The sequence below is a fragment of the Schistocerca gregaria genome, chromosome X (assembly GCF_023897955.1).
Source record: "Schistocerca gregaria isolate iqSchGreg1 chromosome X, iqSchGreg1.2, whole genome shotgun sequence".
NCBI classification, from domain to species: Eukaryota; Metazoa; Arthropoda; class Insecta; order Orthoptera; family Acrididae; genus Schistocerca; species Schistocerca gregaria.
In genome coordinates, this window is record NC_064931.1 from 515,353,470 (window position 1) to 515,369,618 (window position 16,149).

General features: G+C 41.0%; 1 protein-coding gene across 1 annotated transcript in view; it reads left to right on the forward strand.

Moving 5' to 3' along the window:
• Nucleotides 1–16,149, forward strand: part of LOC126299529 (probable cytochrome P450 CYP44) — a 233,793-nt gene that overhangs the window by 18,556 nt on the left and 199,088 nt on the right. The window contains exon 2 of the mRNA XM_049991511.1: nucleotides 12,530–12,704. Coding sequence (XP_049847468.1) covers nucleotides 12,530–12,704 — 175 coding nt within the window. The remainder of the gene's footprint in view (nucleotides 1–12,529; nucleotides 12,705–16,149) is intronic.

Below are 16,149 nucleotides of genomic sequence, written 5' to 3' on the forward strand. Positions count from 1 at the left end.
ATGTTTTTTTATATTTCATTTTACCTGTTTCCAATATCGTGTTATAATTTCATGTATTGACTCGTTCCATGACCATGGAGACTTCTCCTTGATTTGGTCCCACTGAACATTAAATAAATAATTAAAAAAATCTTCTTCGGCTCCTCTCGCTAGGAAGGGGTCCCTTGGGTCACTCCCTTCCCAGGTTTCTGCTAGTGGGAAAGATGACACCCACCAGTGGCTGAAGAGACCAAAATAAGCTGGTCATAGGGCTTCACGTCCATCTTCAGTCCCAGAGAGTGCATCAGTGAATTCCTCCCAGCCAGGGAATCCCAAGGAGCAGCAATAGAAATCCAAAAAGAAAATCCCCAGGACCAAGGGAATTGCGGTGCACCCACACCACTGCTACCTAAAAGCTCTGCGTCTGACGATGGGATGGAGATTCTGGCATCTACTGAGGACCTAGTTCTCGCCAGACCCTCAGACACAATGGACATAGACTACTACAATAAGTCGGTGGCAGCAGTTGACCCTGAGGCATAAATTGCCTCAAGGAATGTTCCATGCCTTCCCAGTCTCACAATGACGTCATCTCCCAGTGGAGTTGCGGCGGTTTTTTCCACCGCCTGGCTGAGGTACGGCAACTATTAAGCTTTACACTTGCTTTCTGCATTGCCCTCCAGGAAACTTGGTTCCCGGCAATGTGGACCCCTGCCCTCAACTCCCTAAACATTTTAACGCCCGCAACACCTTGTGGGGTGGCGCTGTGCTTACTAGCCGAGGCAGAGATGTCGTAACTTTACTGTCCCAGTTAGACCTCTGCCTCTTAAATACTGGGGCCGCCACACATTTTAGTGTGGCACATGGTAGTTACTCGCCATTGATTTATGAATTTGCAGCGTAGGGCTTCATCCCATCTAATCACTGGAGAGCCCATGATGACCTATGTGGTAGTGACTTGCCCATCTTCTTGTCACTGCACCGGCCTCAGGCCCACGGACGCCTGCCCAGATGGGCTTTAAACAAGGCGGACTGGGAAGCTTTCACCTCTGCTGTCACCGTTAAATCTCCCCCACAAGGTAACATCGATATGAGGGTTGAGCAGGTGACTAAAACAATTGTTTCTCCGGCAGTAAACGCGATCCCTCACTCTTTAGGGTGCCTGCCACAAAAGACAATTCCTTGGTGTTCCTGGAAGTCTCTGAAGTAATTAAGGAATGTCGGGTAGCTCTACAGCGACATAAGCGGCACCCTTCCCATGAGCACGTCATAGCCTTTTAACAGCTCTGTGCCCACGTTCGCCAACTTAATGGACAATGGAAGCAGGAGTGTTGGGAGAGATACATCTCGACCATTGGGTGCTATATATCACCTTCCTAATTCTGGGTACCAGACCCAAACAGGTGTTCCTGGTGTTAAAATAAATGGCGTGTTATCTACCTACGCAAACGCGATTGCCGAGCACTTTGCTGAGCACTATTCTCGAGCCTCTGCGTCGGAGAGTTAACCCCCAGGCTTTCGTACTCTCAAACGGTGGCTGGAAGGGAAAGTACTCTCGTTCACTACACGCCACAGTGAATGTTATAACGCCCGATTTACATAGTGGGAGCTTCTCAGTGCCCTTGCACATTGCCCCGACACAGTTCCTGAGCCAGAACGGATCCACAGTCAGGTGACTAAACATCTCTAACCTGACTACTAGGGACATCTCCTTCTCATCTTCAACCAGATCTGGTGCGATGGCGTCTTTCCATCGCAATGGCGGATAGCACAATCATTCCAGTGCTCAAAGGCGGTGTAAACCCTTTTGATGTGGATACCTATCGCCCCATCAGCCTCACCAAAGTTCTTTGTATGTTGCTGGAATGTATGTTGTCTTGGCAGTTGGGTTGGGTTCTGGAGTCACGTGGCCTACTGGCTCCATGTCAGGGCGGCTTCCGCCAGGGTCTCTCTACCACTGATAATTGTGCCACTCGAGTCTGCCATCCGAACGGCCTTCTCCAGATGCCAACAAATGGTCATTTTTGATTTAAGAAAAGCGTATGACACGACCTGGTGACATCATATCCTTGCCACATTATATGAATGGGGTCTCCGGTGCCTGCTCCCGATTTTTATCCAAAATTTCCTGTTACTTCGTAGTTTCCATGTCCAAGTTGGTTCCTGCCCTAGTTCCCCCCATATCCAGGAGATTGGGGTCCCACATGGCTCTGTATTGAGTGTATCTCTCTTTTTAGTGGACATTAATGGTCTAGCAGCAGCTGTAGGGCCATCCGTCTCACCTTGTCTGTATGCAGGCTTGCCTGGACCTTTCACATGGCCCTAAGGACTTATTCAATGCCGCGGCTCTCCACTGCCACTTCCTCTCAATTCCTGACATGTGCCGAGGCCATGAAGTGGTTTACACCGACGGCTTGATGGCTGATAATCATGTCAGCTTTGGTTATGTCCATGGAGGACATACTGAGCAGCATTCCTCCCCCGATACCTGTAGTGTTTTCACTGCCGAGCTGGTGGCTGTATCTCGTGCTGTTGAGCACATCAGTCTATGTCCCGGAGAGTCGTTTCTTCTATGTATTGACTCCTTGAGCAGCCTACAAGCTGTTGACCTATGCTACCCTCGTCATCGTTTGATAGCGACCATCCAGGAGTCCATCTATGCTCTGGAACAGTCCAGTCATTCAGTGGTGTTTGTTGGACCCTAGGTTACATCGGAATCCCAGGCAGCAAACCTGCTGACACTTTGGCTAACAGGCTACATGGAAACCGGTTATGGAGATCGGCTTCTCTGCAACTGACCTGTGTTCAGTAGTACACTGCAAGATTTTTTGGCTTTGGGAGACAGAGTTGAATAACTCCAGTATGCACAACAAACTGCTTGCCATTAAGGAGACTATGTATGTGTGGAAGACCTCTAAATGGGTCTATCGCAGGGAGTCTGTGGTTCTCTGTTGGCTCTGCATTGGCCACACTTGGGTGATGCATGGCTACCTCCTGCACTGTGATGACCCACCTCAGTGTTGGTGCGGCACCCGGCTGACAGTGCCTGACATATTGGTGAGCTGCCCTTCTTTGGCTGCCCTCCGACAGACTCTTCAGTTACAGGATTTGTTGCCATTAATTTTAGCTGACAACGCCTCATCGGCTAATTTAGTTCTACATTTTATATGTGACGATGGGTTTTATCATTCTGTATAAGTTTTAGTGCATGTCCTTTGTCCCTTTGTGTTCTCCACTGTAATGCTTTTAGGCTGGATGTTTTAATGTGTTGCAGAGTGACTGGCTTTTCCTTTTTATTCTCGTGGTTGGCCAGCCACGGTCATCTGCTCTCTACCTGTTTCTTGCTTCTCCATATGGTTTTCTTTTCCTGTTTTGCCCATGGTAATGTTGGCTGTCTTTCTGTCATACTTATGGCTCTTCCTTTCACCTGTTATTGTGCTGTATATCTCCTTTCTTTTCTTCTTCCCCTGGTGTTTACTGAGAATGAGGGACCAATGACCCCCGCCCCCCCCCCTCTTTTAAATAATCAACCAATCAGCTTTCAGTGCTTTGGCTACAATCTTTGATACCTCACTTATATATGGTAGTGTACACCATTTCTCGCAGACAGTGGATGGGGAAGCAGGTGGGGCATAGAGGATGAGTATAATTTTCTGTTTTTTTTTTCCTGTGCAAGATGTGGTCAATAAGAACTACCATTGGCTGTGGCAATAAATTTTATTGTATCTACCTCTGCTCTAAAATCATCTATGGACATGGGGATAGATTTGAGATGGTGTACTATTGAGTGGAAAGCTGCATATTTGGGAGCTATGGGGTGTTGTGAGCAAGAAGATATTACTGTGTCTGTAGTTGTAGATTTTCTATAAATTTTGAAATAATGTGTGTGTGTACTGATGTCAGTGGTGAGATCTCAGAAGTTTATGGATTTGTTTCGAATCTCCATTGTGAATTGAATATTTTTATGTTGACTGTTTATGTTTTTCAAAAATGTGTTGAGTTGTCTTGTAGTACCAACCGACATACACAGGACATCATCTACATGTCTAAACCAGTATTTGATATTTGTACTCAAAGGTTCTGTTTTTAGAAAATTTTATTCAAAATGGTCCAGAAATACTTCAGCCAACAGTGGACTAAGATGGCACCCATAGCTAAGCCATCTAATTGTTTATAAAGACTCCCTTGGAACTGGAAGTAGTTCTGTACCAAGCCTGTCTGAGTGGCCAGTATCAAGTCATTCAATTCCGCAGGATTGACATTAGACTTGTGCATTGGCTCTGTAAGAATATCAATGCATTACACCACTGGTATGTTGGAAAATAAACGGCAGACATCAAAGGATACTAAGTCATCACTGTCTGAGACATATATACCTTTTAACTTATTTACTAGGTCCACAGAGTTTGAAATACCATGCTTTGATTTGAATTTAATTTTACTCTTAAATAGGACATTCAGTTTACTAGCTAGTTTGTAAGATGAAGCAGTGAATGGTGATACAACTGGAAGAAAAGGAACATCTTGTTTATGCAGTTTAGGAAGCCTATACATTCTAGGACGCACTGGGTTCAAATTAGTTAACAGCTTTTCTTCAAACTCAGAGAATATGCTTTTGCATGAATTGATTACATATTGAACATCATCTTTGAATAATTTAGTAGGGTCTTCAGGAAGGACTTTGAAGCCTGTAGTATTCCGTAAATCATTAACTTTATCCACATAATCACATTTGTTCAAATGTACAATACTGTTGCCTTTATCAGATTTTGTGGCTATGATGTGTTGGTGTTGTAATTTCTGTTTTAAGGACTTGAGGATGTGAAAGTCAGTAGACTGTGGGATGTTATGAATCTGGTTTCATTTAGTGCATTGGCAACTAAATATTTGCATTGGTGTCTTTTGCCAGAGCATATTCAATATCTACTTTCATAACATCCAGTTGTTTTTTAATGGAGGGTGTGCAGCAGCATATTTAAAAACTTTCTCAAGCACTTTTTGTTCATTTGGAGATAGAACCAAGTTTGATAGGTTAATTACACATTGGGAAAACTTCTGTTTATAATTTGAGGTTAGATGTGCACTCACTTTCCTAATCATAGATAATTTCCTGTTCTGCTGCAAAAATATACCATGAATAAGACCACTTACCCTTTGACAAACTTCTTGATCAAATACGTCAAGCTCACAGGGGTGTAACTTCAATGTGATTGCCATATGTGTCACTTTTAGATGTGTACACATGTTGTCATGAACACGATACCACTTCTTCATTTCCTCCTCTATTTATGTGTATCTTGCGACATCAGTGGCTTTATTTGCAGTAGCAGATGTTCCTCTTGACTTTATGGAGACTATTTTGGCGTAATTTTTCATTGAAAAATGTTGTTCTACTAAGAACCGATGGAAGATTCTGTTAACCAGATTCATAATTAATTAGGTAGTAATGTATGTAGTAACTTATGTGTTACTACACCTTTGCCACCACTACTGCAGTGTGTATCATGTAGTTTAAGTAATGTGCTATTTGTCTGCTCCAGGCCCTCAACAGAGGTCACCAATAGTAGTCTAGCATGTCAGTCACCTGCAGCTGAGAGCTAGTGACCACCAGTGAGCAAATGCTCTTTATATTTCTGTGCACCAGCTCCAGCTAGCAGTCTAAACTCATCACTAGTATTGTACTTGTCACTAATCTGTATTATTCTACTTAATTTGTGATTTCATACCATAACATAATTAAATAGTTGTTGGTTTTTTCATGACCGTGTCTTCTATTATGTTACAAGCCACAACACTAGTGGCAATGATCCAAACTTTGTGTGCTCAACTTCAGTACATTCTTGTGCATAACTTCAGTGACTGTTTTTTCTTGTACTCTACCATGGATGCAGTAGTTCTATCACTTCTACAGCAACAGTGATTACTGCTAGCTGCCTTTGTCCACTTCATGGCTACATTGACAGTACAGGCTCCATCATTTTTTTGGGTGCCAGCACAGTGTTCTGCCATCTGACAACTCTGCTGCAGATTGGCAGGCTCTGATATGTAGCTCCACTTCCACTTTGTTGCACTGTGGGATGGGCTCCACAAACTTTTCATTACATTTTGGGTAATGGTTCTGGGCTACTGGTTGTGCTTTGTTTTTGTCATGGCTTCTTCCTCATTTGTTCTAGTTCTTCTCTTCATTGCCTTCCTTTTTCAGAATGACTTCTTCACTTTATTGTTCTGTTAGTTGGCCTACTTTTCCAGACTCGGCCTCCCTCTCTTCTTTTTATGTCAGTTCAACTGCTTTTCGGGATCCAGCCTTCCTCTCTTTGTGCTGTGTTGCTTAGACTCATATTCAGGACCAGCTTTGCTTTGCCTTTCTTTCACATGAAGTTTGTTGTCTTCTTCTCACTGCACGTGAACCCTTCCACTTGCAACTCACATTGACTTTTTCCTCATGCCACACACTGCCAATTCCATGTGCAGTGATGCGTTCCTTCCCCTTCCACCTTATGGAGAGGTTTGTCAGTGCACCCTTCATTGTGTGGATCTATCCTTGACTGCTGTTTTCTGCTTTTATCATTTGAAGCCATGATGAGGTGGCGGGGGGGGGGGGGGGGGGGGATGGTCAGCACTGTTGCTCTTCATGGAACACATTGGTGCATGCAACAAGGCTGCCGGGTGAAGAAAAAGCCACTGGAGTCCCAACCAGGAAACCTTGATGCAATGGACAACTCTGTTGGCAACAACAAGGGCATCATGTGGCACTTCCCTCTGGACCCTCTTACTGTGGGCACTGGAGCAGCTGTTTTGTTCCTCACTTCTCAGACATACGCATGTCTGGGCCCCCCATTGTTGGCTCCCTTCAATTGCTGTCTGGTGAGCTACGGTACACAGCAATTTCCTGTTCTTGGTTATGGTCTGCCACAATCTACATTCGAAATCATGCACTAATTTTTTTTCTCTCTTAGCCGGCACCCATGCTACTTTGGGATAGAATTCTTATCCCCTTTGTTGAATCTTCTTATGCACTTTTGGTTGTTTGATGCCCTCCATGTTTCTTTATGTTGTGTATTGTCTATCTACTGCAGTAGTTGTGACTCTCGCAATACTGTCACAGTTTTTTTTATTGTCAGAGGCCTCCCTTGTACAGTGGTTTTCTTTGGCTCATCTCCTTATGATTTTTGGTTTGACAATGTCATTCCCTGACATAGCAGTTTGCTGTAGCAAGATGGTAAAGATTATGGCTTATAGATGTGATGTCAGGCCTTACTTTCCTCTTCCAATGAGATGTTGTAAGTGCCAAAGGTTTGGCACATGTCCTCCCGCTGTTCCAATGAGGCTATCTGTAGGGCATGTGGATGGTCACCCCACGAGGGAAGCCCTCAATATGTCAATTGTCCAGAACTGCACCCTCCTCGTTCACCACAGTGCTCATTGTTCAAGAGGTAGAAGAAATTCAAGACTATAAAATGCTTGACCACCTGTCTTACTGAGGTGCAAGGAGAAAGTTTGAAAGACTTCATCTGGCCAATATGGTCTACAATTTTGTAATTGTCATGTCACAGTCCACACCTCACATGATGATAGTGCTTCACATGACACCTCCAGGCCCTGTTCATATTCTGGGGCCTGCCTTGTAGTTGGGGTAGGTAATTTCAGCTACATCATCCCCTACACCTGCAGCACTGGTGTTTTCCATACCACCAATGTACCCAGAGATGCCTAGTCATCCTCTGGCATCAGGGATGAAGACACCTGGCAACGTGTCTCAAGACAAAGACCAGCAGTCATAGGCTGTGGGCTAATGAAAAGTACGGTCCTCTTTGCTCCTGGAATATAAAATGGGGAAATCTTCACAGAAATGAAAGTGACAGAAGGATAAGCAGAAAAATAAAGTACTTTCTCAGTCTTCGCATGTTCTGCACCCTGCGGCAGTTGAGCCTGTGCATAAGGATGATGGATAATGCAATCAGGTGGACCATGATCTGACAGTGAAGTAATCGCACCCATGTTTTCCTTTCACCACTTTATCAAACCTGACTGAACTCCATCATTTAATGGCTATTTACTCTGTAATTGGCATAGTGCTTCAGGAAACACAGTTTACAGTAACACACCTCCCTGCTCTGAAAAACCACAAACTCTACTGTTCCAATCACATTAATGTTGAGAGAGTGCCCTATGGGGTCTGTACCCTCATATGCTCTGATATTTTCAGCAAGCAGGTGCCCCTTACCACTACGCTAGAGGCCGTGGCCATTAATGTCTACCTGTTAGTTTGGATGACACTATGTAATGTTCATCTGCCCCCAGATGGACCTTTCTGCTTTTAGACTTAGTGGACCAGCTACCTCCCAACACCACCTTTCAGAATTAGATGTCTGCCTACTCAGCACTGTAGCTGGAATCCCTGTCAGTGTGGCCCACAGAATATTTTCCGCTATTGATCTTGCAGTTTGCAGCCCAAGTATATTACTCCTCATTCAGTGGTGTTTGCATGGTTAGCTTTGTGACAGTGACCATTTTCCTATCTTTCCTTCCTCTCCATTCACAGATATTTGGAACGTGCTCCAAGTTGGTCATTCCCAAAAACTGATTGGCAGGCTTTCTCCTCTACAGCTACTTTTGCAAGCCAGTCATGTGATGGATCTCAACAAAATGGTACAGGATACTATTGATACTATTACTCATGCTACATCAGTAATGATACCCTACTCTTCCAGTTCATCTCTACAAGCACCGGTAACACATTGTTCTCAAGATATAGCCACAGCTATCAGGGAATGCCTCAGTCCATTTCAACAGCACAAGCACTATCCCTCTATGGATAATTTAATAGCATTCAAGAGACTCTGGGCGGAAGTGCAGTTTTTAATAAAGAAAAGGAAGCAAGAGTGTTGGGAGCAATGTGTGATCACACAGCCCATTGTCACAAGTATGGACTAAACTCCACCACATTTGTGGCCATCCACCACCCCCACAGCACTTACTGATTGTTTTGCAGCACACTTCACTGAAGTGTCTGCTTGCAGTAATTACCAACCTTATTTAATGACACGGAAACACCTTATTGAGCACTACCTACTGTCTTACCATGTACATGGCTCTCTATCATATAATGCCACTTTTGGTAAATGGGAGCTTCCCAGTGCTTTGGCAAAGTATCAAGATACGGCCCCTGTACCTGACAAAATCCACAACTAAATGCTCAAACATCTTTGTTCTGACAAAATGAAACATATCCTCAAGCTTTTTAATTGCATTTGGTGGGAGGGAGTATTTCCCTTTGAATGGCAGGAAGGTATTATTATTCCTGTCCTGAAATTGTGAAAGGACTGACATATTTTAACTAACTACCAGCCAATGTCTTTGACAAAGGAGCTGTGTAACCTATTTGAACGAATGGTCAACCATAATCTTTGTTGATGCCTTGAAGGGAGGGCATATATCATGATTCAAAAGTGGCTTTTGGGCTTTCCAGTCCACGACAGGACCACCTGGTTCATTTGAATTTGCAGTGTGCAATGCATCACACATTGCCAACATCTGGTTGCTATGTTTCTTAACCTACAGAGGGCATACAATACTACCTGGTGACATCACATTGTATCTACATACATGAATGTGGTTTCTGGGGCAGTTTACCCATTTTTATCCAGAATTTCCTATCTCCCTGACTGTTTCAGGTCCAGTAGGTTCAACTATCATAAACCATTATGTACAGGAAACTGGAGTCCCACAGGGATTGGTTCTGAGCATAACACTGTTAGCTATCATCATTGATGGTATTGTAAATGTAGTGGGCCCTACAGTCTCTTCGTCACTGTATGTGGATGATCTTTGCCTGTATCATGCCTCTACATCACTGTGCACCAACTTCAGGGGGCTGTCTGGAGAGTCCATGATTGGGCCCTGAATCACAGCTATGAGTTTTCTCTTTCAAAATCATGAGTTATGCAGTTTTGTCCACTCCGGACTGTGCACCCACACCCACAAATTTATCTTGATGACTAGATAGTTGAAGTCATTGAAACTTTTCAATTCTTAGGTATTTTTATATGACAACAAGCCAGCTTAGCTGCTTCATATTCACTGGCTACAGGCAACTTGCATTAAGAAGCTGAAGCTGAATGCTCTCCATTTTCTTAGTCACCTCTTGTGGGGTGCGGACCGCACAGTTCTTCTGAGATTTTACAAAACTCTGATTTTACCCCACTTGGACTATGGATGTGTTGCCTATGGTTCAGCTGCACCATTTGTACTGAACTTGCTGGACCCTGTTCACCACACTGGTGTGTGGATAGCAATGGGTGACTCCTGCATGAGCCCTGTTGACACTCTCCCAGTGGAAGCCAGTGTCCCACCACTGCGGTTTAGACAACAGCAGTTTCTGGCAAGATACGCAGTCACAATCTGTCAGATGCTGACTCATCCATGTCACTCAACTCCGTTCCATGACCAACAGTTCAGACTGTTTGTGTGCTTCACCCAAAACCGGTTATACCAGCTGGGTTCTGACTCGTCTACTTAAGGACATCCAACATCCTCTGTTAGTCTGTGTTCCTAGAGCTCCCTCTTGACACATCCCGTGGTCTGTATGCTGTCCTGTGATATGGATGAACCTCCTTTGCAGCCCCAAGATATATCCTGATCTTACCCTTCTCCGACACTTGTTTTTTTTGATCCTCCAGTATTATTCTGATTTGGTATGCATGTACACAGACGGATCAAAAGTCGACAACAGGGTCAGTTACGCTTTTGCTCATGCAAGGGGACTTGAGAAGCACACTCTGCTGAGTGCCTGTGGTGTATACACTACAGAATTGGTTACAGGCCACAACAGACTTTCTGATTTGTAACAATCCGTGAGTAGCTTAATAAACATAACCCAGTGCTATACCAAAAATCTTTTGGTTGCCAACATTCAGGACCTACTGGTAGACCACTACAGCTCTGGAAAGATAATGACCTTCATCTGGACACTGAGCCACATAGGCATTCCAGGAAATGACTTGCTGACTGTCTAGCTAAAGAGGTGACTGCAGAAAACTAACTTGACATTGAGAATTGGTATGGCGGGCTACTATGACCCAAAAAAAGTTGAAAGCAATTAAAGGGTCCACTAAGGTGTGACATAAATCTTTCCAGGCCTGTCGGAAAGGTGCCATTGTGTTGTGCTGACTATGCAATGGCCACACAATACTCACCTATGAGTTCCTTTTGCATTTGGAGGATCCTCCTCAGTGTGGTTGTAGGGGTCTACTGACAATAGCACATGTTCTTGTTGAGTGCCCCCTGCTGGCTGATCTACGGCATGCTCTCAGCTTGCCTATCTCACTACCTCAGGTGCTTTCAGATGATGAGACAGCCACTACCAAATTTTACATTTCCTGAGGAAGAGTGGATTTTACATTAAACTTCAATTCTCCTCCACTTCCATTGTTAGGGGCAGTTGTGGAGGAGAGGGGAGGGGGAACCTCGCCCTGTGACCACAGTTTACTTTCTTCCCCCCTCACCTTGTTGTGCCTTTAGACCCTCTTGTACAAGATGCTGCCTGGGTTATCTCTGTTTTCTTTTACCTATCATGTTACATCTACTGTCATGCCCCTTTAAACTCTTTGACTTGCTTATATAGTTAGAGTGGCCAAGTCCTAATTTTTGTCACTTTTTACGATGTTATGTGTTTCTCTCATGATAATGAGGGACTGATGACCCAGTAGTTAAGTCCCTTTAATCACATAATAGATAATAATAATAATAATAATAATAATAATAATAATAATAACCATGGAGTCTCCATAATGCTGTCAATAGGTATCAAAACAGAAACATTAATACTGAATGTCAATTCTAAGTTGTTCTGTTAAAGTAGTAAGGCCGAATTATTCCTAGAGACTTAGATGGAATTTTGAGGCCCTACATTGAGCAGTATTATTGGTTGAAATTCAACGAATGACACAAAATTATTAGATAATGTAAGACTTATTGACATGTTCCTAAAAACTAAGGCTATAGTTCGTTTGGAGTGGGCTGCATTATAACTGTATGAATTGTGTCATGTCAGTATCCAACAATTAATTTTGTAGGGTTTAAAAATTACTCTATGATACTTGTAAACATTGTTGCCACAATGTAATGTTATGTAGGCATGTTTAAATACACAATAGCTTCATACTTACTTTTCTAGTATAAGTATTCATTCATTTGACTGAACTGAAATAAAATTATTCTGTTAGAGTGTGCAGCAGTAGGAAAGGATGATTTCACAAAGAAAAGGAGTTACCTATGAGTCTTGGGTGTTAGTATACTGATACTGAATTTATAATTTCTTGTACACATGGAAACAATATTCAGCTTCATGGATGTTGAATTCATATGTGACGTTTAATTTGGGATGTAATTATAAAATTTTAATTTTTGTGTGTGTGTGTGTGGGGGGGGGGGGGGGGGGAGGAGGTGCTGTGTGGGAGGGTGCGTGTGCACATGCAGTTGTGTATGTGATTTATTATGATCTGTCTTGAATTTTCCATTGGTGTGTAATTCTCATGTTTCATTTTTTCAGATGGCAACAGTAGGACAAAAATACTTATTATTCCAGAGACATTTAAAATCATCAAAACACTGTTTTGGTGTGCATTTGTACTTACGGTCAGCACATAAAGGAGCAAAACCTTTTCATGACATTCCAGGTCCAGTCAGATTACCATTATGGGGAAACTTGCTTCATTATAAGCTGGGTACGTAATTAAACTGTGCTGTAATGACAAAAACAGAGTACACTGTGTGTGTCAATTGTGACAATAATGTTTTTGTGAGATTTTGATAGTGCTGTGACAATGAAAAATTGAAGCAATGTAGTAAATTGTATGGGATTCATTGAGGTTGTGTACTAAACATAGACATATAAATTTCAGCTTGAGTATTATTTGTAGATGCATGAGTTTCAACTTAATGTCAGTTAGTATGGACATCTTTAATGCTATGGATGTCATGGCAGAAAGATAATTTTTATTATCAGTATCACATGCAGAAATAAATAGTAGATTACATTCAGAAGAAACAGTATCTTGAATTTTTGAGTTTATCAGATATTTGACAAATTTCAGACTTTACTGGTCCAGAATGTCATTGAGCTACACACATTAAAATCTCCTGTGGAACACCAGGAGATGACTAAATACGTTTTGTAGTACACTACTTGCAGCTATTCACATCAGTCAGAGATTAATTAATTTGTTTTATCCATCTTTCAACATTAACATGCAATCAATGTCATCAGAAGAATTACAGCTATTTGTATATTATGTTTTGCATAACAAAATATTACATGGTGAAAATATAGCAGTGTCATACCCAATTAGCTTATAACAGTCTCTACACTCATATCTGTACATAACAGTGAGCCTCAATTTATCATCATTAATACGCAATCGATGTCATCAGAAGAATTACAGCTATTTGTACATTATGTTTCACATAACAAAATGTTACATGGTAAAAAATATAGCAGATTGTATCCTATTAGCTTATAGCTGCCTCTACACCCATATCCATATGTAACAGTAAGCCTTAATTTATCAATAAACTGGGTCATCTTTACATCTATTCTGAAATTCTTCTATACTATAGAAAGTATTTTCCTTCATCCACACTTTGGTTTTAGTTTTGAAAATATCCAGTGAAACCAAGTGAGAGTGTATGGGTAAAATGTTGAATAAGTTTATGCCTATGTATTCATAGCTAGATTGGGTTTTCTTAAGCCTGGTTGTGGGTGTATCAATCATATTTGTTTGTTGAGTATTGTTTTGTTGAACAGATTTCCTTATAGTGTAGTGGTTTAAGTTTTCTTGTACGTTTAATAGGCAACAATATATGTGAAGAGATGGGACTGTGAGAATTTTTAAATCTTTAAAATAAAGTCTACATGAGGTCTTGTTGTCAGTGATTCCATAAAGACATCTAATTGCTTTTTTCTGCCAAGTGAAAATTATTTTGGTTCCTGGGGAGTTACCTCATAAAAGAATGCCACCATGTAGATGGTAGTGAAAGAAGGTGTAATATGAATGAAGTTATAAATCTTGTGTAACACAGGTGTGGTTTGGCTAGTAGGTAGGTAACTTGTGTTAACTTTCAACATACATAATCTGTATGTGTGTCCCAAGTTTATTTTGAGTCAACATGTATTGCTTGTAGTTTAACAGATGATAACTCAGTGTAACTGTTTGATAGACTGAAGATTATCTTCACAGTCTTTTCATGGTTCATAGTTACCTCATTAGCTTTAAAACTGGTATTGCATAATTTGAGACATTGTTCACTTTCCTCTTTCAATTTGTTTATATCCTTTCCAGAATTAGCTAACATTGTGTCATCAGCATAGAGGATAGATTTACAGTGTAGGTTCCTCAGAAAGTCATTTACAAATAATATAAATAGTAGAGGGCCAAGCACTGAGTCCTGAGGAACAGCGTGTTTTATACTTACAGTCTGTGACTTTCGGCCATTATGATTACAATTTGTTTTCTATTGCTGAGGTATGATTCAATTAGTGGGAGTTCCAAGTGTTTGATTCCATATCAATGCAGTTTATCTAATAATAATTTGTGGTTAACTGAGTCAAAAACCTTATTCAAGTCAATTAAAATGGCTTTGCAGATAATTCTGATTCTAATGAGCTTAGTTCAAAAGAGATAAGGTTTTTAACTGCTTTGATTGTTGATAAGTTTGACCTAAATCCATACTGAGAATCATTTAGGATATTGTTCTATGATAGGTGTATGCATATTTGCTACAGTATACAATATTCTATTATTTTTGAGAGAATAGGCACACGTGAAATTGGTCTATAATTATTGATACAGGATTTGTCACCTTTTTTGTTAAATGGTGTTACCACTGTCTTTTTGAGACATTCTGGAAGTGTCCACCAGAGAGCATCCAGTTTATCTGTATTCAAAGAGGATATGATATGAGATTTACAATTTTTTAATCACAAAGTTTTACAGGCCATAAACATCCTCAGATTTGCAGTACGATAATTTAGAGGTTGCTTTAATTATATCAATTACTTGTACTTCTCTCCATTTACAAGCTGACACTATGTTTGTAATGTTTTGTTGAAAATTTCCACCAGATGTGGGGTGAGAAATAGTTGTATCTGTAGAATTGGAATTCTGGTTGCCCTGAGTTGAGAGGCTAAGATTGGCAGAGTTGAGAAAAAAGTGATTGAAATCAACAGTAATGTCAGCAGCATTTGTGTTGTCTTTATAGTTTATATCCATACCTAGCTCTGCTTTTATTACTTTCCATGCAGCCTTACATTTATTGTGTGATTTTTTAATGAAATCACCATTTGCCTTACACCTGGCTATTTTAATTTCAGATCTGCATTTTCTTGTCAGGTTTTTGTAAGTTTCTTTATCTAATGCTCCCTTTTTGACCTTATCCTGACAAGTAATTACCAATAGTCTCAGTTTTTGTAATTGAGGTAAAAACCAGTTCTGTAAAGTTGAGTGGCTATGCTTCCTGACTTTTGTTTTGTTTTTTAACTAGTGGGCAGCATGTATGGAAGATTTCAGAAATGATTTTGAGGAATGTGCTGGCTTCATCCACATTTCTGGAGAAATGTATAACAGGATTCCAATCTATAGACTTAAGTTCTTCTGTATACTTGCTGATATTTCTGTCTGTAAATAGTCTCACAAAATGAGTTTGTTCCTGGTCTTCTTTTTTTTTCTGTAATTAGTTTCACCCATATACCTCTATGGTCCAACAGGTAATCGACATTAAATAAGCCTAGCTCAAAATCACATTTGTATACATTTGTTATTAGATTGTCAAGACAGGAGACATGCCTTGTATGACTTTCATTAGCACAAAAGAAATTATAGGATCTTAACATGTTTACTAAATTAACATTTATGGCTGTCATTTTCCTAATGTCTATGTTTAGATCCCCAAAAATTAATATTTTGTATTTAGTATACTTTTGTATACTGATCGCAAGTTTTTCTAAACATTCTATGAATTGTTCTACATTACTTTCAGGAGTGTGATATAAAGAAACATTTATGAGCTGTATACTAGGTATAATCAAAGCAGCTGCTTCAAAAACACCTTTAATGCATAAGTCACTAACTTCAAGAACAGAAAACTTTAAGTCTAGGTCATTGCTAACATATA